At 57.5% G+C, this 25,567-nt stretch overlaps 1 protein-coding gene across 1 annotated transcript in view; it reads left to right on the forward strand.

Annotated features, from left to right (window-relative positions):
- Positions 1 to 215: 215 nt before the first annotated feature.
- The window catches only part of FAM222A (family with sequence similarity 222 member A), a 28,373-nt gene continuing 3,021 nt past the window's right edge, over positions 216 to 25,567 (forward strand). Inside the window, exons 1-2 of the mRNA XM_005524313.3 lie at positions 216 to 275; positions 15,650 to 15,768. Coding sequence (XP_005524370.1) covers positions 15,687 to 15,768 — 82 coding nt within the window. The 5' untranslated portion in view covers positions 216 to 275; positions 15,650 to 15,686. The remainder of the gene's footprint in view (positions 276 to 15,649; positions 15,769 to 25,567) is intronic.

The following is a 25,567-nucleotide window of genomic DNA, read 5'->3' on the forward strand; positions in this document are numbered from 1 at the left end:
TTTTTTTTTTTTTTTCTCTCCCCCGATATTTTTTGCTCTTCCTCCCCCCCTTCTTTCCTCCACCACCTCCCCACCTTTCCCCGCGTTGCTCCCCGCCGTCCCCCCCCGGGGCAGAGCGCCGGGACCCGCACGCTGGCCGCGCACGGGGCGGGGCGGGCCGCCGGCGGGGCGCGGGGCCGGGCGGGCGCCGCCGCTGCTGCTGCGCGGCCCGGGGGGGGCGGCCCGGCGCGCCCCGCAACGCAGCGCCCGCAGCCGGCCCGGATCCAGCTCTGACGGTAACGGGGGTCCGGGCACCGGGGAGGTCGTGGGGGGGGTTACCGGGTGGGGGCGCGGGGACCGGGGGGCTCCGCCGGCTCCCGGAGCGCAGCGGAGGCGGTGCCGCCGCAGCGCGGTGCCCGGTGGTGTCCGCGGAGCCGCCGCCGGCGGAGCCAGGCTCGCCCGTCGCTACCGGAGAGGAACGGGAACAACTTTTGGTTTTTTTGGGGTTTTTTTTTCCCCATCCGATTTTTGATTTTTTTTTATGGCTTTTTGGGTCGCCTGACTCATAAGTGGAAATAAAATATCCACGGGTGCCTCCAGGAGGAAAGCTGAGACACTTCCAGCGGGAGCCGACCGGGAGCTGCCGCCTTTGCTGCTACCCTTTTCTGCCCCTTTTCGCCTGGGGAAAAAAAAAAAAAAAAGGGTTTTCTCCTCCATCCCGGGCAGGAAAGAGCCCGATCCCACCGCGACACCGGAGCGGGTGGTGGCAGAGCAGGACCCCGGCATGGACCCCGCGCCTGGTGTGGATCCCGCCGGTCACAAAGGAGAGGGAAGAAGGACCCACCCAGCGATGGTTTATTTAACACCCGTCTCCCTGGCTGCCTCCGCCGGGTCAGGAGGCTCTGCCGGGGAAAATCCCCTCTGGAAAAAGCTCCGCTGCGGAGGCAGCATCCCTGTGGCATCTTCTGGACTATCGGCGCTGGGAATACGATTCACCGGGGACGAGGCATCGTAGTCCCCGAGAGCTCCTGGGCAGCACGGCTGAGCATCCACCGGGGCGGCCGCCGGCTCCAGCCGGGGACGAGCGGGCTGTGCCGCCTCTCCGGCTCGGTCCCCGGCAGAAATGAGGGTTTGCCGGTGCCAGCAGCTCAGCCCCAGCGTCCCGATCCAGCTCCGGGGAGAGCCGTCACATCGTGGAGATTTAATGGCTGGAGAGGCAGGGCCTGGACGCAGCGAGCCGGCGGCACGGCACAGCTCGCTGCAGGGCACGGCTGCAACCGGGGCTCGGCTCCGGGCCTGCCGGGTGTTTCCGAGGAGAGGCGGTGGCAAAGTTTTCCAGCAGTGCTTGGTGTTTGCCAAGGGAATTAATTCATTGGCATTGGGCAGTCGTGGTTTGCCCGGCTCTGGTTGTTGGGATCTCCGTTGGGAGGTTTTTGATACGTAATTATGTATGTGTGTGTGAATATATATATATATTTATATATATATTTATACGTGCATCCTCCTGCTCGGGATGCTCTTGCCCAGAGGTTGCAGGCAGCGTGTCCGGGTGGGTGATGAGGTTTCACGGAGGGCAGAGCAGCCGTGGGGCTCTGCAGGCGTGGGGACAGAGCCACGTGGACTCTCTCTCAACAAGGAGAGTCCAGCGTCGTTCTCGGGATAATTTAGTGGGATTTGGTAGTTTCACACCTTCTCGTGCCCCTGTGGCGGGGTTTGAGTGCCCGGTGTGCCGGGCACGTGTCACTGGTCCGTGGCCACACGCCTGGACATCGCTCTGCTGGGAGCCCCAGCGGCAAAGCTCTCACAGCCAGGCTGTGCTGCTGGGAGGGTGAGGTGGGAAATGTCCCTGGCAGAGGGCACCCGGCATCCTGCGAGCGATTTTTCTTACGAAGGATCCATAAAACTTTGAGGAGTGGGTTGGCGGAGCCGGGTGCGGTCGGGTCGGGCGGCCTCGAAGCCACGGCGGGAGGAGAGGGAAGCTCTTGCCGCGGTGCCTTCTGCTGACCTTGTGTGTAGAGCAGGGGAAGGGAAAGCCATTCCCTGGCTGTGGGAGCGTGGATTGTTTTCCCAGCTTCAGGAGCAGCTTTCCAGCTGGTTTGAGGGTCGATACCAGTAGGGCACGTTCTTGATGCCGGAGCAGCACCGGCTGTGAGCTGGGCCCTGTTTCAGCCAAGCGTGTCGTTAAAAATTGGAATATCTTGGTGTGAATATTTACCCTCAGGCTGGAGCAGGGAAGCCCATGGAAGGAGGACATGAGTGGCTGCTGCCAGGCTGCTGAGGCCACATCACCTTAGTTTTTTAGCCCCTCTCGTTGTCTGTTTTATTCGAGCCTGAAATTCGTCCATCCCTGAGCGGGCTGCGGAGGAGCTCCCTTCCCTCCTGGGGCTGGGTTTTAATTGCGGGCTGCTGCCCTGCCCGGGGAAGGGCTCTGGCTCTGGGACCGAGGTTCTCCCGGTGCCACAGCCCCACGGGGCTGGTGTCCCCGAGCCGGGTGCCCCGTGCCCGCCGCCGTCCCCGAGCTGCCCCCCTGTCCCCGCCGTGCGTGCGGCATTAGTGCCGGGCGTTTGCATCCCTGCCAGGCGGCGGAGTTAATTCTTGCCTGGAGCGGGTTTCCTGCGTGGCCTCAACTTGTGTGGGAAAATCTGCGGTGCAGCCGGGCGGCCCCGCTCCCTCTCCGGCGTGATCCTGCGGCACAGGGAGCGGTGGGCTCGGCGATGTGTGGTGGGAGCCAGCCCACCCCAGCCCCCTCCGGCTGTCGGGGTACCACGGGCAGGGATGCGGGGTTCTGAGCGTGGGGGTTGATGGCAGAAGTCTCCTGCCCCCACGGCTCCATATCCAGCGGGATGTGTGTCCCTGGGTAAGGTCCTTTGCTGGTGGTGTCTCATCCTGGGATGGAGGGAGTGTGTGTGTGACCCCCCCAGGGCTGGGGATGCTGCAGCTGGCGGGGTGGGCCGGGGGCTGCACCTGCCGGGACCCCTCTCCTGGCCCCTGCCGGCATCTGTGCCGCCGCATGTCCGTCTGCAGCAGGCGCATGCATGCAAAAATAAGACATTTCTTCTTTCTCTTCTGCCTGCGCATTCCTCAAAAAGCTAATATTCATGAAAGGTAATTCAATCAAACCACGATGCCTATCAGCTAATGCAGCAAAGCTGGCGCAGGGGTGAGAATGGGAGCCAGGAACACAAAAGCCCTGTTTTATTACCTCCTGCTTGCCTGAGAATTGCTTTTCTCCCTCGAGTGAGCCGGCTAAAGCTGGCTTTATTATGTTAACCTATTTGCGTGTCAAGAGCTATTGTGCCTCTCTTTATCTGTGTTTGTATTTGCTCGATGCAGGGAATAAAAGGACGAGGCGAAAATGGATGGCTGGTCAGTGCTCCGCACTCTGGGGGCACTGATTGGTTGCTAAGTGATTTGCATCCCCGGTAATCGCTTTTATCTCGGAAGGATGTCGTGTATAATTATAAGCCTACTGACATCTTTTGAAATCTGCCTAATGGGTGTTTTTAATTTACATGGGAAGCAGGGGCTATTTGTGTTGCTCTGATTACAGGTTGGGCGAGTATATGGGTTAAAATACAGATATTTCCATAGATGCGGGGCACCGGCAGGGATGAGGCTGGGATTTTTGGCAAGTCCCTGCTCGCCTGGGGATGTGTGGAAGAGCGTGTGTGAGTTTGGGGTTTAATCCCTCAGCCCAGTGCACAGACTGACACGGTGCTGGTGCGTGGGTTGGTCCTGCAGTCATCCCGTCAAATACAACACGAGGTGGGCTCCTGGCTGCTGCTAGAGCCCGCTGGACCCCCAGGACCCCCCTGTGTAGTCTGGGATGAGGCATGGGGGGCTGTACCAGCGAGTCCCACTCCAGCCATCTGTGCCAGCCTGGGCTGATGGGGGTGGCACATGGATGTGCCAGTGAGGGGACAGCCTGAGGTTCTTGTTCAGCCCCCCATGCAGGGGGTGCCAGGGGCTTTGCTGGGAGTGGATATGGTGTCTGGGGGAACCTGTGGAACCATCGAAGCCCCAGCTGGGTTCACAAGGGATGGGTTCACACAGGCACAGCAACTAAAGCTCCTGAGCACCTGTGCCAGCCCTGGGCACCTGCATCCAGCAGGATCCCAGCTGGGTGGCTCCCTGGAGCTGCCGAGGCAGCAGCAGGGTCCAGGGTGAGCTGCTGGTGTTGGGGGCACTGGCAGGGCCGTGGGTACCTGACGTGGGCAGGCAGCAGGATGTGGGTGCTCTGAGATTGTCCCGTGTGTGCCTGGGTGCAGAGGAGCCAGGTGTGGGAAACATCCTGCCAGGAACGCCAGGCTGGCCATGCCAGTGGCACGCTGGATTTCGTGTTTCTGTCTGTGCTGCTGGAAAAGCAGAGCTCTGAGGTGCAGGCAGTGGTGAGATGAGGGCTCTTGGGGGTCCCCCCAGGGCTCTGTGCACTGGGACTGGGTGGCCTCAAACACACTCAGGTCCTGAGCTGAGGTTGGTGCTTGTGACAGGGGCTGGGCTGGGTGAGAGTGTGGGGCAGGACTCGGGGCAGGTCACCCACGGGGACACCTCCAGCCAGCTGTCTCCTTCCTCCTCCTCCTCCAGGAAAGGCCAGGACTGAGGCGCAGGCACGTTCCGGCTCCCTCAGGCCGCGCACAAGGTGACCCCATCAATTTGCAGGGCTGAGGTGGCACACGGTGCCGTGGGCAGCTCTGTGCTGAGCAGGATGGGGTGCAGGGAAACGTGGGCCATGGGAAAAGTTGCTAGAGGAGTGCTGGACCCCACACCTTGGAGTCTGGGGGTGCTGGGCCCCCCTGCACAGGCAGCCCCATCCCATCCCAGCCTGTCCCGCTGGCGAGCGAGCGGCGCGGGCGCCGCTATTTATGGCTGGCTGTAAACAAACTCCCAATGAAAGAAAGTTAATGACCTGAGACTGACAGGAGCCTGCTGGGAGTTTTTATAGCCCCTGGGACTCCTTTTGCTAAAGAGAGAATACATCAGCGTTTTAACCCAAAACGGCGAGAGCCGCGCGCTGCGGGGGCAAGGGGATGGCCTCAGCCTGGGGAGGCGTTTCGGAGGGGCTGGTGCAGGGTGAGGAGGGGGCTTTGGTTGGGGGACCTTGACCCTGTGTCTCCCTGTGTGGGACTGGGGTGCACAGCCCCCTTCTCAGGAGGCACGTCCTGGCGTCGGGGGCTCTGCGAGGCTTTGCCATCTGCCTCTTGTAGGTCATCTCTCTGCGCTCCAGGCAAGAACGGGGGCTGGCTTAGCGTGGCTGGTAACCACACACTAATAAAGCCTTAATACCCTGCAGCGGGGAGATTTCACTGTCAGAGATAAATATTCATATTGCTTTCCAATTCAGTCTTGGCTGCACGACAAGGGCGCCATGGGGGGAGACGGGAAGGCTGCGGTGTGGGGTGCTCCGAGCCCCGCTGGCTGCCCTGCCTGCTCCTGCCTGCCTGGCGCGTTTCATACCGTGCCCTGGCTAATTGTGGGGTGTGAATATCATCCCCAGGGCTCTCAGGGCACAGGATGGCGAGCGTGGCACAGGGTGCCCCTCTCCCCGTGCTCCCCGCCTCCTCCTTCACCGCCGCCTCGCACGCGCAGCCTCCATCTGCACGCGACGCTTGATTTACCGAGAAGAGCTGGCAGTTAAACCTGACAAATTGAAGGCAGTTTTAAGTGGTTCAGGTTAATTAATAGTCAGGGAAGTATCAATTTTTTTTAAGGGATGCTCTTGGCTTGCGGGGAGGACTGGAGTTTGACTTTGCCTTTGGGAAGTAACACCATCTTCGCAGGTGGGTGCCCGCAGACAGGGGGATGGAGCCAGGGAGGGAGATGGAGCAGGGCAGGGGGATGGAGCCAGGCAGGATGCTGAACTTGGTGTCACTGCTCGGGTTCCTGTCCCACAGCCTCACATTGCTGCTGGTATTTCTGACCCCAGGTTGCTGGTGCTGAGGGAGTCGCTGGGACGGGGAGGGACAGGGCTGTCCTGTGTGGCCCAAGCTCCGCTGCTCATCTCAGTGTCCTTTGTGGCTCTGGTTGTCCTCTCTCCTGGGGTCTGTGCTGTGGCTGCAGTGCCAGAGGGTGCAGCTGTGCCAGGAACTAGAGAGGTTCATCCTGTAGTCCTTAGGATCCACCCATAGCACCTGCAGTGGCACAGCTGGGTGGTCACAGTGTCCCTGCTCCCGTGGGGAGCCCAAAGGTGAACAGCAGCTTTACCAGGTTCATGGGGCTCCATCCTGGGCTGGGACTGGGAGCTGACATGGATGAACTGGAGCAGCATCTGCTCCCCTTGGTTTCTGCACTCGTGACCCCTGTGTTCACATCTGCCCACATCTGCCAAGCCTGGGAATGCTGATGGGGGGAGACAGGTTTTAAAAACATCCCAGTGAAAGAAGCTTAAGGTTTCCTATAAGGAGGAGAGACGGCCCAGGAAGGCTCTGAGCTGTGTGTGAGAAAGTGTCCATGGCACAGGGACCTGAGCAGTGTCTGTGGCTGTCACGGTGCTCTGGTGGCACGGGATGCCACAGGGGTGGGCAGCTCCAGGATCAGAGCTGTGTCCCAGAGCAGCACAAACCCTTCATCAGGCCATGTGCTCTGCCTTTCCCAGCTCAGAGCAGGATGCAGGTGGAAGTGGTGGGTTTCCAGCAGCCCTAATTCTTGGGAATATGAGAGATTAAGGTTAGTGACCATTTTTTAACTCAATAAAGGGGAAGACAAGCTGGAGTCTGCAGTCCAGAGATATAATTAGTTCGCAGCAGTGGTGCTTTCTTGATTTAGCTTCAGAGAGCAGAACAAGACAAGGATGTTATACCCAATTAGCAATAACATACAGCCCGAGCCTCGCTAGGTGAGATAACAAGCCATTTTTATAGCTCTTCTTTACGGACTTTTTTTTTGGAAAGAGGGGGAAAGAAGGAAGGGACTGAGTCTCGATTTCTTTTCATCAGGGGAACAATTATTAGTGATCTCAGAAAGCCCAAAGCTGAGTGATCTGTTGGCCAGTGCAGATGATAAAACAAATCAAACAGCTCAGAGCTGGGCTGAGCTGTCTCTCCATCCAGCTGGGGGAGGCTGAGCAGGTGACAGCCGTGTCCCAGCAAGGACACGGCCAAGGGCCACCCACACACCCTGGATGTGCTGGTGGCACATGGCCTGGCCGTGCTGCCCGCAGGGACCCGGTGCAGCTGGGGTGGCCATCGGTGCTGCTGGCTGTGCTCCCACGCTGGGCAGTGTGACCCCGAGCCGTGTCCCCTGTCAGCGCTGTCCCCAGCGAGGTGACCCGAGCCGTGTCCCCTGCACAGCCCCGGTCAGATGGCAGCCGCCTGCCTGCTGTCTGCCAGCACCGCTGTCCCTTTGTGCTGCAGATCGATGGCCATCGATTTTTCCTGCCGTGTAAAGCTGGCCTGGCCGGGGCTGTGCACGGGTTTTGTGCACGGCTGGCTCCATCTCTGCCGTGCTCGGAGTTGGTACCCGAGCCCACCCAGCTCCAGCAGTGAAACTCAAGGACACGTGGAAAAACAGCCTTGTAAAGAGTCGGGAAAACTTGGGTTTCATTAATCAGCTCTTAATGACGGGCTCTGCTGCTTGGTGGGGTATTTTCAGTCTCTCTCCCCAGGGCAGCATCCCCAGCCTCTCCTGTGGTACCTGCTGGGGATGGGGCTGTGGCAGCTGGTTTGGGGCAGCTGTGGGAGCAGAGTGGTTCCCGCAGCCTGGGGACACTCCTGCTGCAGAGGGGGCTCAGGGTGGGCAACATTCTCCCTCCTGATGTTAGCCCCCCCTGTAGCCACCCCTTCGATGGGGCAGAGCCTGGGGATGGAGCAGGAGGCTCCCGTCCCACTCCGTGTCCTTCCAGTCCCCTCCGTGTCCTTCCTGTCCCCTTGTCAAGAGTTTTACAGCCTGACAGGCGGTGGTGTGGCTGCATGGGACCACTTTGAGCTCATCCCAGCACACCCCAGCCCACCCGGGAGAGCCGGGCTGGCACATCCCGGTGGGAGCAGCCGCGGAGCCGATCTCCGGGCTATTAACACCCCGCGATGATCATCAGCTCTCGTCGTAATCATTAAGACTATTAGAAAGAAATGTTGGCTCGCAGCTCGTGTCAGACTTTCCGTTCTGCTTTGCAAACGCGCACAATTAATGCCAATCAGGCGGGGGAGGCAGCCAGCTCCGATCCCGGCTGCTCCCAATCCCGGCTGTCAGCTCTCCCCATCCCGCCTGGTACATTTTCATACAATTGCTATAAACATCTGAGGGAAACTCCGTGTTCTTCGGCAGCGCTGAGTATTGTTCTCTGTTCCTTTTAATTACTCGGCATTCAGCTGCTCATCCGGCCTCCGATCGGTGGGGAAAGTAGGGATTTGTAAAACAAATAGAGAAATCTGGAGAGATGCCTTATTTTCCCATTCCGTGGCTGCGTTAGGTTGTCTATGGCTAAATAAGAAAAATCTGTCTAATTTTTCTTTGTCTTTTTCTTTCTCCCCCTCCCGAGTTGCTTTCTCCCCAAGAGGAAACAGCCTGGTCCCTCTCCCCAGGGAACCCCAAAAGTAGGCTGAGCTTGGGAAAAGTGGGGGGGAAGAGCCGGAATTACTTGACCGGATGGTGGTATAATCCTTGTTACAAAAGTACACATCAATTATAAGAATTCCTACAGTAATCTTGGAAATCTATCTTTTCTGCTGAACCAGCTCATTAAAGAGCACCATTCATTTCCATCTCTCGGGGTGAGAAGGGTTTAAATCTCCAGAGCTCTGTGTTACCAAATAGACTGAGGGTGATGGACTTGTGTTAAATATTAAAAGGAAGAGGTTGATTTTTATTTTTTTTCCCCCCAGACGGGCAGCGCGGACGAAGTGGAACGTAAGGAGGGGAGGGTGGGGGGTCCCTGCTGTGAGAGGCTTCCCCAGCTGTTGGTGGGCAACTCTGGGCTGCTCAATGGGTGCCTTTGAGGATCCCCCCCTCCCCTCCTTTAGCCTGGGGACCCCTCCAGCGCTGGGGGAGGAGGGAAGGAGCGAGGGAGGTTTCCCCAGGCCACCCTGGCAAGCCCCTGAGCCTGCGCTGGAGCCGGCCGTGGCACAGGCAGGGCTTTTGTGTGCCGGCGGGGCAGTGGGCGGCTGCGGGGTGAAGGACGGGCACAGAGCCCCTTTGTGTGCAGCTGCGAGCAGAGCAGGATGTGAGATAGGGCCCAGCCATGGGGATGGGAAGCTGGTAGTCAGGGATGAGGAGAGGGTAGCCAGGGATGGGGAGCAGGGCTGAGGATGAAGAGCAGCGGCCGGCCGGGGGTCGAGGGCGGCGCGGGGCGATGTGTGCGCTGCGCCGAGTCTCTGTGCAAACATGTTAATTTGTTTTCTTTCTTGCCTCGCCTTTCAGGGTAATTGGTTGCATTTGAAGCCTTTGTGAAAGCCTTTGATTATAGTAATTTCAGCAGCACGATCTACCCTGGATTCCTTCGTCAGATTCTTTCACAGCTCCGGCACTTGGGGCTGTAATTACGGAGTGGAGCGCGCCCGGCTGCCGAGTGTGGGACGGCTGGACGGGGCACCCATGGCCGTGGGAGCAGAGGGACTGTCACTGCAGGGGACAATCGAACCCCTGGGATGAGGCAGGAGTGAGCCAGGAAGGGACAGGAGCTGTGATGGGGAGCTTTGGTCTCTGCACTGCTGAGTTTGTTGGTTCTCAGCTGGAGACGTGGATGCTGCGCGTGCCCATGGTGTGGTTGCCCACTCTGGGGTTGGCTCCTGGCTTGTTGGGGTGCAGAGTGCTTTAGTTGCTGCTCTTTGGGGCTGCTTGGCTTTTCTGCTGGTTGATCCCATATCTGTACTGGGGCCGAGACCAAAAGCCCGTGAGCATCCATGATGGTCGGTTACCCCCATTCCCTGTTCCCAATCCATGTGCAGGAGCAAGGCACGGCACCACTCTGTCGGATCAGTGAGGTTTTGCTTTGAGGAGCTGGTGCCACATCGAGGGGACACGTCTGCACACGTCTGGCAGGACCTGGCAGATCCTGCCCGCCCGCTGTGCCCTGGCCCTGCCGGGACCTCGGTGCACGCAGCCGGGGCTGAGCCCTGCCAAAAACACCGACGGCACCCGAGCGGGGCCCTGACCTTTGCTAACGGGGCCGCTCCCCCCTCGCTGCTGGCATTTTGTTCCCAGCCCCACGTAATGACCTTCTCGGCAGCGCCGTGCCAGCGTCTGCCACTTCCAATTACCCACGGCTGCTCGGCGCCCGCCGCGGCACGCGGGGTTCCTTCCTCCCCGGCAGGATGGCAGCGGGGCGGGGGGATGCTGCACTGTGATCCCTCACCCTGCTGGCTCTGGGAGCCCCAGGAGCCCCCCAACAGCACCCAGGGCTCTGGGTTCCTCGGCCAAGGTGCTGGAGGCGCTCAGCTTTCCAGAATCATTATTAACCTGTTCGAGAGCTGTTCCCGCTCACAGCGAAAATAGATCTTTAATCTCTGCCCAAAATAGCTCATTTGATGAGAGGCCTCCTTAAAGCTGACACATAAATTTAACCAGGCCGCCCGAGCCCTGCACGGGGACGTCTGCAAATGCTCAACAGCACTCGAATTGTCGGGTTTTTTTAAATTCCATCGTTACAGACACATCTGATACCGTGTTTCTTCCATAGGGTCTTTGGAAGTGCTCAGGAGGTGATTTGCCGTGCCCTGTCCCAGTTCCTTTGGTCCTGAGCAAAATGTTATTTTGGGATATTTTTTGATGTTGACTTTCTTGAACAATCCAAGGGGTTTCTCCTTGGAGCTTCCACAAGAGCAGAAACCTCATCTCTGGGTGGGATGGCAGAGACATGAGATGCTGCTGTAGGATGGCAGCAGTGAGAGTCCTGGTGTCCAGTGCCACTCTGTCCCTGGCACTGTGCCACAGCTGGTGGGCTCTGTGCCATCCTGGAGTCACAGAAGCCCAAAAAAGTGGAAGATGGGGATGCTCAGGGTGTCACAGCTCTGCTCAGTGCTGGCATTTCCACAGAGCATGGGCTGGGAGAAACCACTTGGCTGCTGTGGGCCTCTCCCCCAGCCCCCCACAGCCCCCACATCCCAGTGAGACCCTGAGCAGCAAAATAATCACTTCCAGCATCATTATCCGTCGCAAACCCCAGCTTCCAATTTTAATCAGAGGAGCTGGTGTTGCTTTAAGATCTGCGGGTTTTAAAGATCACAAGAGGGGTTAGAGAAAATTACCCTTGACTCTTACATGCTAATGTAATCTCTAACCAGATCTGCAGCACTGCAGCTAAAATTGCTTTTTAGATTAACATTTAATTATTAACAGGGCCCCCTGAAAGGCCTGGGGCTGGAGCACGCGGAGGGGAGCGGATTAGCCAGGCGGGATGAGGGAAGGTCGGGCGAGGGAAGGTCGTGGGGTGACCGACAGCACCTTTGGTGACAAACTTTGGGTTTTATTTTGCCTGATAAAATGTGCTTCAGAGTGGGGTGACCTTTCTGTGCTCGCCCCTTGTAGGGCTGAGCTGCGGCATCCCCTCCACCCTAAATCTGGATGGGAGATGGGTACGGCAGTGCCAGGCAGCAGCACCAGCCAAAATCCTGCTCGCCCTGCAATGGGGTGGGCATCCACTGTGTGCAGAGCGGAATCCTTCCTCCTCTGGCACCTGCTCACCCTGGCCATCGGATGGGGAATCGGTGTCCGTGCCACCAGCGGTGGTGGCGGTGATGGGGGCGGTGAGAGGGAGCACCGATGTTGCTGGGGCTGTGAGGAACGGGAGCTCTCTGCTGCTGTGGTTGGATTCTCCTCTGTCCCTGGAGGGATGAGGGACAGGGTGTTCCCAGTTGTACTTCGGGTGTACTCTGCACACCAGGGGCCAGTGAGGGCTTTTGCTTTGTTTCTTTGGTTGCTGCCAGCCTTGGCCTCGCCCCGCACTGTCCGTGTGTCCGTCTGGCGCTGTCAGGAGCCTCCTGTGCCTCTCCCAGCCAGGGTGACCTCTTATCTCCTGTCCTTGTGCCAAACCCGCTGCTAGCTTTTAACAGCCAGGGGGAACATGGCCATGGTGTGACTCAAACAGCTTTGCAGCATGCCTGCTCCTGCCCCCCTTTCCCCTCCTAACCCCAAAAGCTCCCTTTTTATGGGATTGCACCCCGATAACACCTGGGGAAGGATCTGGACATGTTCCACCACAGCCTGGATGGTGACCAAGACCTTGTCCCTCACCGTCCCTGCCCTGCCACAGCTCAGCAGCTGCACAGACCCACTTCAGGCTGAGACTTTAAAAGTTCCTTTTTTCTTTTTCTCCCCCCTCCTGTCACATTTTCTTTTATCTAAATCCTCGCCTGCAAAAGCCTCTATCGACAGCTGCGCCGGCCTTATCTCGCCGGAGGGACCTTCGCAGGGCTCTCGGAGGAGATAAGCCCGACTTATCAACTGCTGATGTCAGAGGAGGTGCCAAACCCTCCCATCACTGGGGCTTTAGACATAGAGGGTGGTGTTTTTTATTAAAGTCACAAAGACCTTGGGCTTATAAATAGTGCAATGTTGAGATGGATTAGCTGGGTGTGGGGCAGGATGGAGGGGTGGGAGAGGGGAAGGATGGAGTTGTGGCTCCTCCATCCCTAGAAGCGTTCAAGGCCAGGTTAGACAGGGCTTGGAACTTGGGCTTTAACGTCCCTTCAAACCCAAAACATTCTGTGAATCTGTGATGCCACAGTTGTGGGATGTGGGGTTGGAGCTCCTGTGGGATCTTGCTCCAGATGTCCCCAAGGGACCCCACTGTTGGTGGGACTCACCCTGTGCCCCAGTGCTGGATAGTGGTGGGTCCATGGGCACAGCCCGGGCAGAGGCCGTGCGGACTTGGGGCATTCCAGCAAAACTGCTGAGTGTTGCCTTTCCTGCCACGAAAGAGCCAGAGCAGCTTGAACTAAATCGGATCCTGCTGATTGGAATTAGTTCAAATGCAGATGGAGCTAACTAAGCCGGCGCTAAGCGTTGGACAGCCCAGCGCCCAATTCCCATCAGCTGATTCAGGGGCTTTTCGGAGCAGCATTAGCGAAATGCCACCGTGGCACAGATGCCCATTGTGCCAGGCGCCCACCCGCTCGCCCACGGGCCTTCTGGGGCTTGGGGCTCCCAGCAGGGTGCCTGGGTGGACAGATGGACGCTGTTCTGGGGCCGTGGCACCGGAGCCTTCCCGGTTCTGAGCGTGCCTCTGAGGGTGGGGTGCGGCGCAGCGGAGCTGTCGGAAAAATCATCTCGGCTGTGAGACGCCGGGAGACGGGGGCAGCGGCAGGGCCTGAATTAATGGGTGGCTTTATTCAGTTTGGCGTGTGGCTCCTGCGCCTCTCCCGCCCGCTGCCGACCGCGATCCGTGCCCAGGGTCGGGATGGCTCCGGGAGAGAGCTGGGCTGTGCGTGGCAGGGCGCAGAGAGCAGTGCTGGGGGTGTCCCCAGGGACCTGCTGGGCCCTCAGGGTGCCCTCAGCTCCTGTGCCAGGTGGCATCCACACCCTCCCTGTGCCAGCACGTGGATTCGGTGACGCCCTGGGTGCTTCCTCCTCACCCCACGTGCCCCAGGGACCACCAGGGATCCGATCAGCATCCGGCAGTGGCACGAGCCGCCCACGCCGCCCGTGTCTGCCGGGGACAGGGGTCAGTGTCCCCGCCAGGAGCTGCCTCGGCGCAGGGAGCGGGTGACGTCCGCCGCTAATCGGCCAGATGGTGACACCCGGCGGGACGCCAGCCCTGAGGTCACCGCGGAGCTCGGGCTCAGGTACGGCGGGAGCCGGTGCCGTCATCCATCCCCTGCACGGCCTTGGGTGCTTTGAACCAGGGCCACCCCTCGGGGACAGGGATGGGGACGAGGTTGGGGTCATGGAAAATCCGGGCGCTGGGCACGTGCCGGGGGAGCCAAGGCGCCGGGAGCGGGGCTGCGTAATGAACCCCGAGTCCCGGCGGGGAGAGGAGAACTCCTGGCAGTCAAGTGCGCTCAGGCTCTGAATAAGAAGCACTTCATTCTCTTTTCAAACTGTATAATTTCTGCCTGATTGTAATGGCATATTTTAAAATTACCAGAAATCGAAGCCAGAAAATGGATACGGCTGCTTTTACTGCGAGCTGCGTTAACAAAGGATATGTAATGCATGAAATAAAAACACCTCCCTGCCCCCCTCCTTTTTTTTTTTTAAGACAGTAATAGGAGAAAATTGGTTTTGAAACTGAATAAAAGTCCCTTTCAGAGGAAATCATTTCTTTCAGGGTACCTTTGCTGAAAGTAAAATAGTGAATAATGAAAGGTGGTTACATGATTGTCTTTCATTTAGAGAGCGCGAGGACAGATGGAATCTGGGAGAAATGCACGATTGGAATAATTGCATGGTAACAAGGCGCTTGTTGTGAAATTAGTATCTTAAGAAAGTAGTGAAAAAGGCTTTTACTCATGAATACTTCATTATTAGGAGAAAACAGCACAATTTGGGTTCTCCAGACACCTGCTCGGTATTAGATGACTTCCTCCCCTCCTCCTCCTCCTCTTCCTCACTCACACCTTTTGCCGACAAGTCTCTCCTTGTCTCTGGTTTGCTGGGGGAGTCGGGATGAGACCCTGAGCCTGATGAGCCCAGCGAAGGCATGGACACCCTGAATGGATCCCATCCTGGGGATTATCCCAGAGCCTGGCACCCCCTGCCTGGTGGAGGGCACAGAGCAGGAGCGAGCAGTACAGGTCCTGTGGTGTCCTGTCCTTCGTGGTGGCTACAAAGCTGTTTTGAAAGGTGACATTTAAACCAGCAGAGCTTGGGGAGCCCTGGGCACAGCTTGGGGAGCATCCATCCATGCTTTGTTTCCTGGTGCTGATGGTCACAGGCTCTGCCAGTGCCTGCCTGAGACCACCACACTCCTGAGGCCACCACACCACATGCACTGGGACATGCGGGAAGCATCCCAGATGGCTGCAGGAGGGCTCGATTCCCCCACAGCAGAGAAGAAGGAGTGTGATGTACCCAGCGGTGACACCCATCCATGATGTCCAGTTGTGACCCCCAGCCATCCATAAACCAGCCTGACAAACTGAAACCAGCTGAAACACTGGCGGATGGGCACCACGCCTGCTTTTCTGCTGCTCCTGCCCACGTCTCCCTGCACTCTCCGAGTGGGAATACCGCTCCCTGCGCCAGCTGGAGCAGTGGGAGGGTGTCAGCAGCAACTGGTTATAACTCGGGGTGCCGGCAGCGGCTGGGCAGGGATGTACAATGAGAAGCACCGCGGTGACGACGACGTTGGCCTGGCCCCTCCAGCTTTTGTCGAGCAGATTTTGATGCCAGCTGGGAGCTGGTGACAGATCCCAGGACCCCGAGTGGGATGTTAACACTGTCTTTCCCCAGCCTTGTCCGGGGTCACCCCTTGAGGCTGGCACCGGCTGGCACGCTGGCAGAGCGATCTGGCACTGCCGGGACACCCCGGCTCTGCCACATTCCCGGTGGGAACGGCAGAAAGCTCTGCAGGAAGCTCAAATCACCCGCTGAGACCTTCATATTTATTTTATATACATCCCTATTCATTTCAGGCTTTCAGAGTTGGTTATCTCCAGAGGAGCAAAAGCACTGAGTGCTGAGGAGCTCCTGCCGGGTGGGCGCGGGGGTGGTGGCAGGGGGTGGTGGCAGGGGGTGGTGGCAGGGGGTGGTGGCAGGGGGTGGCAGGTCCCTGGCTCACCAGGTGTCTCCTCTCTTGCAGGGTGCGGGGCGGCAGCGCCCGCAGGAAAGCCCAGACCATGCTGGCCTGCCTGCAGAGGACTCAGAACCCCCCAGCCCAGCACCTCCCCTGCCCCAACAAGGCGCTGGAGCCACGCAAGTGTAAGTGCCTGAGGGCGGGCGCCCGCTTTGATGCTGTTTTCCTTATTGAAAAAGACATTTATTTAACCGATAATTAAAAAGAGCAGGAGAAGCGGGGAGGAGAGGGGGAGGAAGGAGCCAAGATAAGCAAATTAAATTGGGTTCTGTGGTTGATAAGTCCAACTTCAGCAAACGTTGCAGAGCTGCCTGGGAAGCGTGGCGGTGGCAGAGGATGGTGCAGTCGGCCCCCCAAACCTCCCCAGCCCTTCCCCCCCTAATTACTTTCCCCGTTTTGTCGCAGCTCGCCTTCCCCAGGAGCTGGCCTTTCAGATAAGCTGTAAACTAGTTACATTAAAATGGGATCCAAAAGGTCACTCCGGCAGAGCACCTGTCTCTCCCAGCCTTTGTCTCTCAATCCAAACCGTGATTAAATGTATATTTAATGAGCCTGCTTTAGGCAGGCGTGTTTGACCTCCCCGGCTGGGAAAGACGCATTAAGATTCTCAAGTGATGAATGTGTGTTTTAAAGAGGGGAGTGGATATTTTTCTGCTGGTCTCAGTTGGATTTTTAAACATTGCCGGCTGAAGACAAATCAGCTGCTAAAGCTCTGCTTGTTAGGCTGTGACAGCCCCCGGGTGTTTGTTTAATGAGCTGGATTTTCCCGTAGATGTTTTTTTTTTTCCCCTCTACCTGGGCACCCTGAGCAGCCAGGTGAGCTGGGCATGGGCTTTGGGCAAGCTGGGCGTGGATTTTGGATGATGCTCAGCCTCCCTGGGAGCCCCGGCATCCCTTAAGCATTGCACTGCCAGCCAGGAGGGTTATTTATCCTTGGAAGTTCTTTTATCCCTGGAAGTTCTTTTAATCCTGGAAGTGCTCATGGCCAGGTTGGACAGGGTGTGCAGCAGGGGGAAGTGGGTGATCTCTAAGGTCACTTCCAACACAAACCATTCTGCATTCCATGATTTTTTGTGTGAAGCTCCCCAGTGGCCAGTACAGGGAACAGGACACCAGGGCCAGAGGTGGGGTTTTGGGCACCCAGGTGCAGCTTGCACTGCCCTGGAGCATGGAGTGCCTCCCAGGTCTCCTTATTGGTGTCTGGAAGGGAAAAGGATGCTGCTCTTGTAAAATTATTCATAATCTGTCACTCCTGAGCACCACGGTGGCACAGGGCTGGTGAGAGGTTTCTGGAGCACCTCATTGCCATGGAATGATGAGCTCAGCCGTGCCCACATGGTCTGGGACCCACAGGCAGGATGAGCCTGACAGGGTTTTCTGCAGACTGGAGGTGTTCAGCACTGAGAATCTGTGTGAGCTCATAGTGGTCCTGAGGTCAAAATACAGCTGCTGGTCCCCACAGCATTCCCTGGATGCAGCTCAGAGCTAAGGACTGTCTCAGCTCATGGAACAAAGCCCAGAGGCACCTTTCTGCTGGGGGAGTCAGTGCATTCTAGCATTTCCCACCCTGCCACAGGTGCTGAAATAAGGAGGTTTGGGAAGCAGGAGCCCTCATGTGGTGTCACAAATGGTGCCATGGGTGTGAGAAATGCTCCTGGATACAGCTGCCTGTGTCCTGAGAGGATCCCAACCCCAGGATCCCGGAGTTGTGCCAGTGGGATGAGGGCAGAGGTTTGACCCCACCCCAGATCCTGGTAGGTGTGGGGAGAAAAGAGAGTTTTTGACCGGTCTCACCCCATCCTTCGGGCAGGACCGTGCTCACCTGAGATCTCCAAGAGACTTGTGTCCCCCAGGATGGGTGGCAGCAGCCAGGCTTCCACCCAGACCCCCACGCCACGCTCGCCACCAGCTGCCACCAGCCAGGTCACCTTAATCAAAGTTTAGCTGCCCGTATGTTCCCGCTCATTACGGGCAAATCCGGCACGTCTCGCTCCTCTCTGCCTCCTGCCAGCGCAAATTAAATTGCAGGTGACATCCAGGGCCACGCATCTGGCTTGGAATACAATTTTCCTTTCCTTATTTATGGCACCTTTGGGAAGCACGGTGGAGGGGCCGGGAGCCGGCGCGGGGCCGAGCTCTCGCCACCACCGGAGCGCCCGCGCAGGGAATCGGCGCCGAGAGCGCGCTCTTCAAACCAGCCGCAATTTAGAAGTGCCTCTGATTACTTAATTTGCTCCTGAGTATCTCAGTAATTATCTTTATGGGTCTTATTTCTGTCCTCTGGCATTGTTTCTGTCGATATTAAATGAGTCTGGCTCTCGGCACACTGGCTGTCTGGCCCGGCACCACTGTGAAATCCTATTATCCTGCCCACACCGCTGATTAATTTTGGTATTAATTTCACGTAAAAGGTGAGCTGACTCGTTTTCCTGCCCGTGCAGGGAGCTGCAGGCGCCTTCACCCCCCGGTTCTGCCCCTGGCCTTTCCTGCTGATTGTTGTCTCCCCATCTCGGTGCCCCAGTGGGCCCGGAGCATCCCACAAAATCCATCCTGATAAAGCTGGAGGTGACTTTGCAGCTGTTGCCAGCGGTATTCCCAAGGCTGTTCCGTAGGAACCAGGCTGGCGTGCCTTGAGGAGGATGCAGGAAGGTGCCAGAGCCCTTCCAGCCCTGCCTGTGCCTCCTGCCTCCAGCAGAGGAGCAGGAGCCTGCAGAGAGGCAGCAACCTCAGGAAAATATCACGTCCAATTAACTCCAGCAGCCTGGTCCCTTTTGATTTTATCCTGGGCGCATTACAGGAATCCTGAGCTTTATTTAAATTATAAATCAAATAATGCCTCTCTCGGCTTGGCCAAACTCTTTGCTGCTCCCACTCTCAGCAGTCATGGAGCAGTGGATGATATTTAATGAAATGTTGCTTTCCATGTGCCCTCCTCCAGCCAGCCTGGGGCTGGGAGCGTGGCAGGGAGCAGGATGTGTGTCCCCCTAAAGGTGCTGGGAGCCCTGGGGAGTTCACAGAGGTGAACCTCATGAGCATCCTGCATGGCCTACGAGAGAGATGGAGAGGGATTATTTACAAAATAATGGCAGGATGGCATGGGAATGGCCTCATACTGCCAGAGGGCAGGGGTAGATGGGATTTTGGGAAAAAATTCTTCCCTCTGAGGGTGGTGAGGCCCTGGCACAGGTTGCCCACAGAATCTGTGCCCACCCCTGGATCTCTGGAAGTGCCCAGGACCAGGCTGGACAGGGTTTGGAACAACTTGAGATAGTGGAAGGGATGAGCATCCATGGCAGGGATGAGCTTTGAGGGGATGGCCCTAATGAGAGGTGATGGGCAGGGCTCCGTGCCAGGGACACAGCTCCAGGGTCACCCACAGCTCTCCCTGCACCTGTGGGGCCTCTCATCAGTGATAAACCCGTTAATTGCACACGGGATGAGGCCCCGTTTAATGGCTTCTCGTTACCCAATTCTGCTTGTTCCAAGGGCATTTTCATTAGAGTGGCTGCAGCGAGGCTTTGCTTTTGTACACACCCATAAAATATCATTTTAATTTCATGAGGGGTTACACATGAGTGAAGTAAGATTAATTCATTCATTTTCAGTTTCTGGAAGGGATCGGTTAATGATGGTTTTGTGTATTTATATATGTGCCATAAAAAGGAGTTCAATTAACTGCTGGGCCCAGAATGTGCTGTTGACTTGCACGTTCCCAGCCAGGAATCGCTGCAAAAACACTTTCCATCGGTCACGTGAGGAGGGTGAGGTGGGGCTGCTCCGTGCCCATCTCCCCCCAGGTCAGAGCCCTGGATTTGGGGTGGGCTTGGCTGGTAATGGTACAGCACATGAGAAGGTTTGGTTTGTGTCCAAACTTCTCAGGACTGTGATGGTCCATTGGCCACAGAGCAGGTTCCTGGGCACTGGCAGACCCCAGGGTGGGGCACCTTGCTTTGGGCGTGCTTTTCCCACCCTGCTCCCCTCAGCAGGTACAGAACCCGTGTCTTAATTTAATTCAAATGATAATTGGCTGTGGATGAGTGAGCTGAGGGGCTGGGGGCAGCTGGGATGAGCTGCAGGGCCAACAGAGATGGTGGGGTCCCCTCCTGGTCCCGGGCTCCCTCGGAGGCTCTGTGGTGAGATGGCATCAGGATGGCACCAGGGCTTCTGAAAGGTGGCACTGGGACAGCACTGGGGTGCCATTGGGGTGGTGGTTGCGTTGGGGTGGCCTCAGGATGCCTTTGGGGTGGCTTTAGGGCTCTGTTGGCTTCAGATAGGTGGCACTGGGGTGGCAGTTGTGTTGGGGTGGCCTCAGGGCAGCGTTGGGTGACATATGGACGTGACATTGCGGCAGCATCACGGTGGTGAAGCTGAGGTGGCGCTTGAGTATGGTGAGGGTGGCATCGGGGCAGCCATTAGGGTGGCACTGGGGTAGCACCAGGATGGCATTGGGGTGACATTGGGACAGCACCAGGACGGCGTTGGGGCGGCACCGGCGCATCCCCGCGCGGTGGCCGCGGTGGCACGGTGGCACGGTGGCCGGCGTGGCACAGCGCACGGCGCCGGTGCCGCGCTAATACCTCGTGGAGGAGACAAATGGGAAGTGACACGTGTGTGTGTAGACGGGTATTTGTGGTGACGCTTTGACTGCAGATAATAAAGTGCTCGCCCCGAGGTGATCCAATTCAGCAGCCGCCTCGGCAGAGCCGTGCGCGACGAGGGGGAGAAGAAAGGGGAGGAAGAAAGGCCCGTCTGAAATGACATGTCAGCCTAAAAAGGGAACGTGTTAACGGATGAATATCTGGGGACGGCGAGCCCGGCGCTTCCCTTTGTGCTTTGTCATGAATTTTGTTGTCTTTGCAGATTCCGGCGCTGCCGCGCGGGGTTTGCCACCTACGGTTATTCAGATGGATTTCTCCCGCTATTATTGCTGTAGTTGGTTTAATTTAAGCCCCCGGAGCCGGGGCGTGTTTGTCTCGGTTCCTGGCACCGGGGACGCTCCACGCCGGTGCCGGGGGGTTCCGCCGCGGGGACGTGGCGATTTTGGGGACGGCGCAGGGTGCTGGTCACGGGTGGTGCTGTCCCTTCAGGGGGGGCAGGGACCCCCACGGCATCCGCGGCGGCGCGGTGGCCTCTGCGCCACCCATCCTGGGGACACTGTCGCCATAGAAACCGCCGCTGGAGCGGGGTGGGAGGGCTGCGGGATGTGGCAGCCGCCCAACCCGCCCGGAGCGGGGGGCACAGTGCCCGCACAGACCCCCTGCCCGCCAGGCAGCACCCAAAAATCACGGGTGACTCGTGGCTGCTCTCCCCACACACCCCCCCACCCCGTGCCCACCCGTTGGTCACCCTGGTCTGGGCAGGGCAGCATCCCCCAGCCACCCCCCAGCTCCATCTGGGACCCTCTGGAGCCTGCCCTGCCCTGCCCTTGGCTGGGGGTCACCGGCTCCGTGTGCCAGCTGTGCCAGGCTCTGCCCTCCAGGGCAGCCAGATCCTGCCAGGCAGCTTTGCTACTTGGGGCACAGACCCAAAACTTGAAGGACTGTCTCGATTTGTTAAATGTAGCAGCTTTTGTTTGTTTTCTTCCAAGTGTTTTCCAAATATTGAGGTTTCTTCCAAGTGTTTTGCAAATATTTAGGGTTTAGCTCTTACAAAATCTGTTCCCAGTGTGGCAGGCAGAGAAAAAGGGGATTTTTGATGCTTTTCAAAGCTTTGAAAGCATTGGGATCGCCCTGCTGCGAGGGGAACAGGGATCCTGGTCCCAAAGCTGGGTCTGCTCTCTTAAATTCTGCTCTCACAGAATTTAATTCATTTGGAGGCTGCAGCACTATTATTTTTAATAAGAGCCATTGGCACGGCTGCTCAGGTCCCCAGTGTGCTCCTGCCTCCGCCCAGCCTCGCTCCCCTTCCCACCCCTCCTGCCCCCTCTGCCAATTAAAAATCCTGCCTAATTGCTGCCCTTCTGCCCTGCTGGCTCAGAGAGGCCGGGCAGGAACAAACCAGGGCTGGAAATGCCAGTGCTGTTGTGGGAGAGGGGCAGGGCAGGACAGGGATGGAGGGTGAGGATGAGCAGGGAGGGCGAGGTTGCGTAGGATGCTCAGAGCATCAGGAAAATGCCCCTTCCCAGGGTGGATGTGGCAATGGGACCACGTGAAGACAGAGCTGGGGCAGACGCTTTCCTTGAGCTGCTTTTTTGGGGCCGAGCCCTCCATTGCAGCTTTTTTCCCATCTGAAAAAAGGGGTGAAAAGCGTTTTCCCTTGGGACCAGGGGAAGGCGAGGCCCATCCCCGGCGCTGGGAAGCTTCCAGCCACACGTCGCCTTCGGCAGCTTTATAAAGATTCTCTGCCGAGATTACTTCTTTCATTTATTGCAAAATATTGTAGCGCCTTCGATGTGTAAAAATAAGGATTGTCCCATCTTATCTCGGAAGGGATGGGGGGGAGGGAGGGAGGGAGGGAGCGGCACGTTTCTCTGGTGCTGCTGTTAACCAGTGAGGTGCTGTGTCCTGCCACGTTCCCACTTGGATTCTCCTTCAGGAGTCCTTGCTCAGGGCTGTGCTGCTGCTGGTGCTGATCCCCAAATTGTTCCTTCTGTGCACCCAAACATCCTGCTCCCCATCCCCTTCCAGAGCTGGGCAGTTGCCAGGCAGTGCAGTCTCATGGACTGGAAATTAAAGGCACAAATTGCCAGTGCCTGTGCTCATCCTCCTCCAGGGAAGAGGGATCCCAGCCAGGGATGTTGTTCCAGCACCAGCCTGGGGGACACACAGACACAGTGGAAATTCTGCTGAGTGTCCATCCTGTCCTTCCTGGTCTGGAGCATCCTTCCCAGTACCGAGCATCCTTCCTAGCAGTGAGGATCCACTCTGTCCTTCCTGGTTCTAAACCTTCTTCCTGATCCTGAACATCCTTGCCAATATTGAGTGTCCTTCCTGGTCCTGGGCATCCTTCCTGGTGCCATTTTGATCCCACAACTGCTTTAACCAAGCAGACCCTGGTTATCTTCCTTTCCCTCTTTTCTTCCCATCTTCCTTTTTTTTTCCTAGACCTCGTGGGCAGTGGCTGCAGCTGGGCACGGTGTGGGGGTCCCTGGGGACACCTGGGGTCAGAGGAGTGCAGGGGATGCAAGGAATACCGTGAATGCGGGGGATTTGGGAGATGCAGGGAATGCTGAATGTGAGGGGGATGTGGGGGATGTGAGTGGTGCTGGCAGCAGGTGGGCACGTTAGAGGAGGCTTTTGGGAGTGGTTTCTCCCACCCTTCCTGCAGCCATCCCTGGTCCCTGTCAGACATTTTGCCTCATCCTGCTGCTCCGGGCACAAAGCTCCCTGCTGCATAAACCGAGATTTATTCCGGACCGCATCCCCAGCGGGGTCTGGGATTTACATCTGTGTCTGGGACTGGGTTTGGTGGCCAATTTGCTAAAGTAAAAAGTTGTTTAGCTGGAGGCGTAATCTCATAAGCCCGTGCTGCCATTAGCCAGGGTCTCCTCTCTGCCTGGCTTTCCAATAATGCTCCAAGCAGAAGCTCAGAGTAATATAAAAAGCCATCGGATTATTACTGCGGGCGATGCATTTTCCATTTACTGTAATAAAATACTGAAGAAACAAAACAATTTAAAATTCCAATAAAATTCAAACCAAATCTTTGGCTGCTGAGCAGATTCAATTATTTAGCTGTTATTGAGTGCAGGCTGGAAAAATAGAGCAGGTCAGGGAGGGAGGGGGAGCTGGGGGGTGCCGGACGCATCCCATGGGAATGTCAGTGAGGGAGGGAGCTGGGAGGCAGGGAAACATCTGGGAGAAGGGGCTGCTGCTGGGCACTGGGCACTGGCAGGGGCTGGGCTGGCTTTAGGGATGGCAGGAGGCGCGGTGGTGATGAGTGTGCTGGCAGCCCGGGGGATCCCGTGCCCCGCTCCGATGGGTGGGCTCCGATGCTCCAAGTTCAGGGCACGGACGCGGAGGACGAACAGCGAGCGGCCGTGTCTGGGCCGGCTGTGCCGCCGGTGCCGCGGTGGCTCGGGCGAGTTTGCATCTTGCAGCAATTACAGCCCGCTGGAAAGCAGTAATTACTGCGGAGAGCGGCAGCGCCGCAGCCGCCGGCGTGCCGGCAGCCGCCGGGAAAGCGGCCGCTCTGTAATTTTCCCGGCGGGGGTGCGGTGCGTCACCCTGAGATGTGACAACACACCGAATTGGTGGCTTGTCACATCCAACCCAGCTGGAGCAAGGAGGCGACAAAGGCGGCTCCGGGCACGCGCCGGGGCTGGCGGGTGGGATGCCCTCGGCCAGGCTCGGATCACCGGGTCACCCCTGAAGTGTCACCTGCAGCCCCAGTGCTTGGGGACAGGGTTTTGGTTGTCCCCGTCAGGGAACCGCGGTGCCCGCGGGTGACACCACCTCCTTCCCTCCCTCCTGCAACAGCCCCTTGGTTTTTTAATGTTTTTCCTGGGAAAGGAGCATTTCCACGGAATGGGCTCATTAGGGATTCTGCGAGTGTCACCAGCTAATTAGTGTCATGTTAATTGAGTATTCGCGATGCTGCCACCTCCAAGGACAGTGGTGCTGGCATGAAGGGGAATGCAGATGTGTGTGCTGTGCCGTTCCTTGCCGTGCCATTCCATGCTGTGCCATTCCATACCGTGCCTCTGGGCAGGCAGAGGGGTCCCATCTGCAGCCCCCTGCACCCTCTGGCTTGGGGGCTGCCCATGCCCAGCAGAGCCCACCGTGCCCCCTCAGTGTGCCCTCTCTGCCCTGCTGGCTCTGCAGGAGCACTGGAGCTTCCCAGAGGCTGGGGGTCAGTGCCTGGGATGTCCTGGTGCCACACGTCCTCACGTGTCCTGCCTGAGGGAGCTGCTGGTGCTGTTCCTCCTGTGTTCCAGCAGCTCCATTAAATCCTCCTCAAAGGCGCTGGTTTTAATTGGCTTAATACACTTGTTAATAACAATGCCTATTTAAAGACACCTGTAAAAAGCCCATAATATCAGCTTAATGGGAGCAATGGCTGGTGCAGGCGCTGCGTCCTGCCTGGGCAATTACTGCACTGATGGAAAGCATGGAGAGCATGGAGAGCATGGAGAATGGCCATGGGTGGAGAGCATGGAGAGCATGGAGAATGGCCATGGGTGGAGAGCATGGAGAGCATGGAGAATGGCCATGGGTGGAGAGCATGGAGAGCACCCACAGCATCACTGCTGTGTCCCCCCATCCGCTGCTGGGAGTGGAGGGTGATGTGGGCAGTCACAGATTCCAGTGCGTCCCTCCCGCTGAATCCTGGTTTTAACCAATGCCTGGTTCATCCGGGCATGTCACAGCCATGGAAATGTCACTCAGGGCAGGACTGGGACAGGCAATCCCTTCACAGGGAGTGTGGAATGTACCCAGAGGTGCAGCTCTTCCACGGTGACTTTGCCACCCAGGATGTGGTGGCATCAGGGGTTGCTGACCATGGGGGCATTGGGAGCAGAGTGCTCCAGGTCCTAAGGGGCTGCACTGCCTGGGGAGGCTGGGCCTCCCCAAACCCCCCAGTTTTACCATCTCTCTCTTACAAAACCTTGCTCTGGGCAGGCACCAGGTCTGGCATTCCCAGTGAGCCACAGACATCCCTTGGCAGGGCTGGGAATTTTGGGAACCAGCTGGGAACCAGCCATCATCCCCATGTGCTGACGTGTACGTGCATGTGCCTGCGTGTGTGTGTGTGAGTGTGTGTGGAGATTTTAAACACCTAATTTATTCCATCTATTAGATAGATTTTGTAGATTTAATCATTTTCACAGTTGGTGGCTCATTGGATACTCAAGATAAACTCCAAATGAAAGTATAATGGGAACGACAAATGAGTTTTCACACCAGAATGGCAGAAACTTGCTCAGGAAAGAGTTTGAAAGGAACAAAACTATATACATATATAATTTTTTTTTTCTGCAGTGGC

Source organism: Pseudopodoces humilis, chromosome 20 (assembly GCF_049639895.1).
Source record: "Pseudopodoces humilis isolate 2021_Gansu_Grassland_sample_001 chromosome 20, ASM4963989v1, whole genome shotgun sequence".
Lineage (NCBI taxonomy): Eukaryota > Metazoa > Chordata > Aves > Passeriformes > Paridae > Pseudopodoces > Pseudopodoces humilis.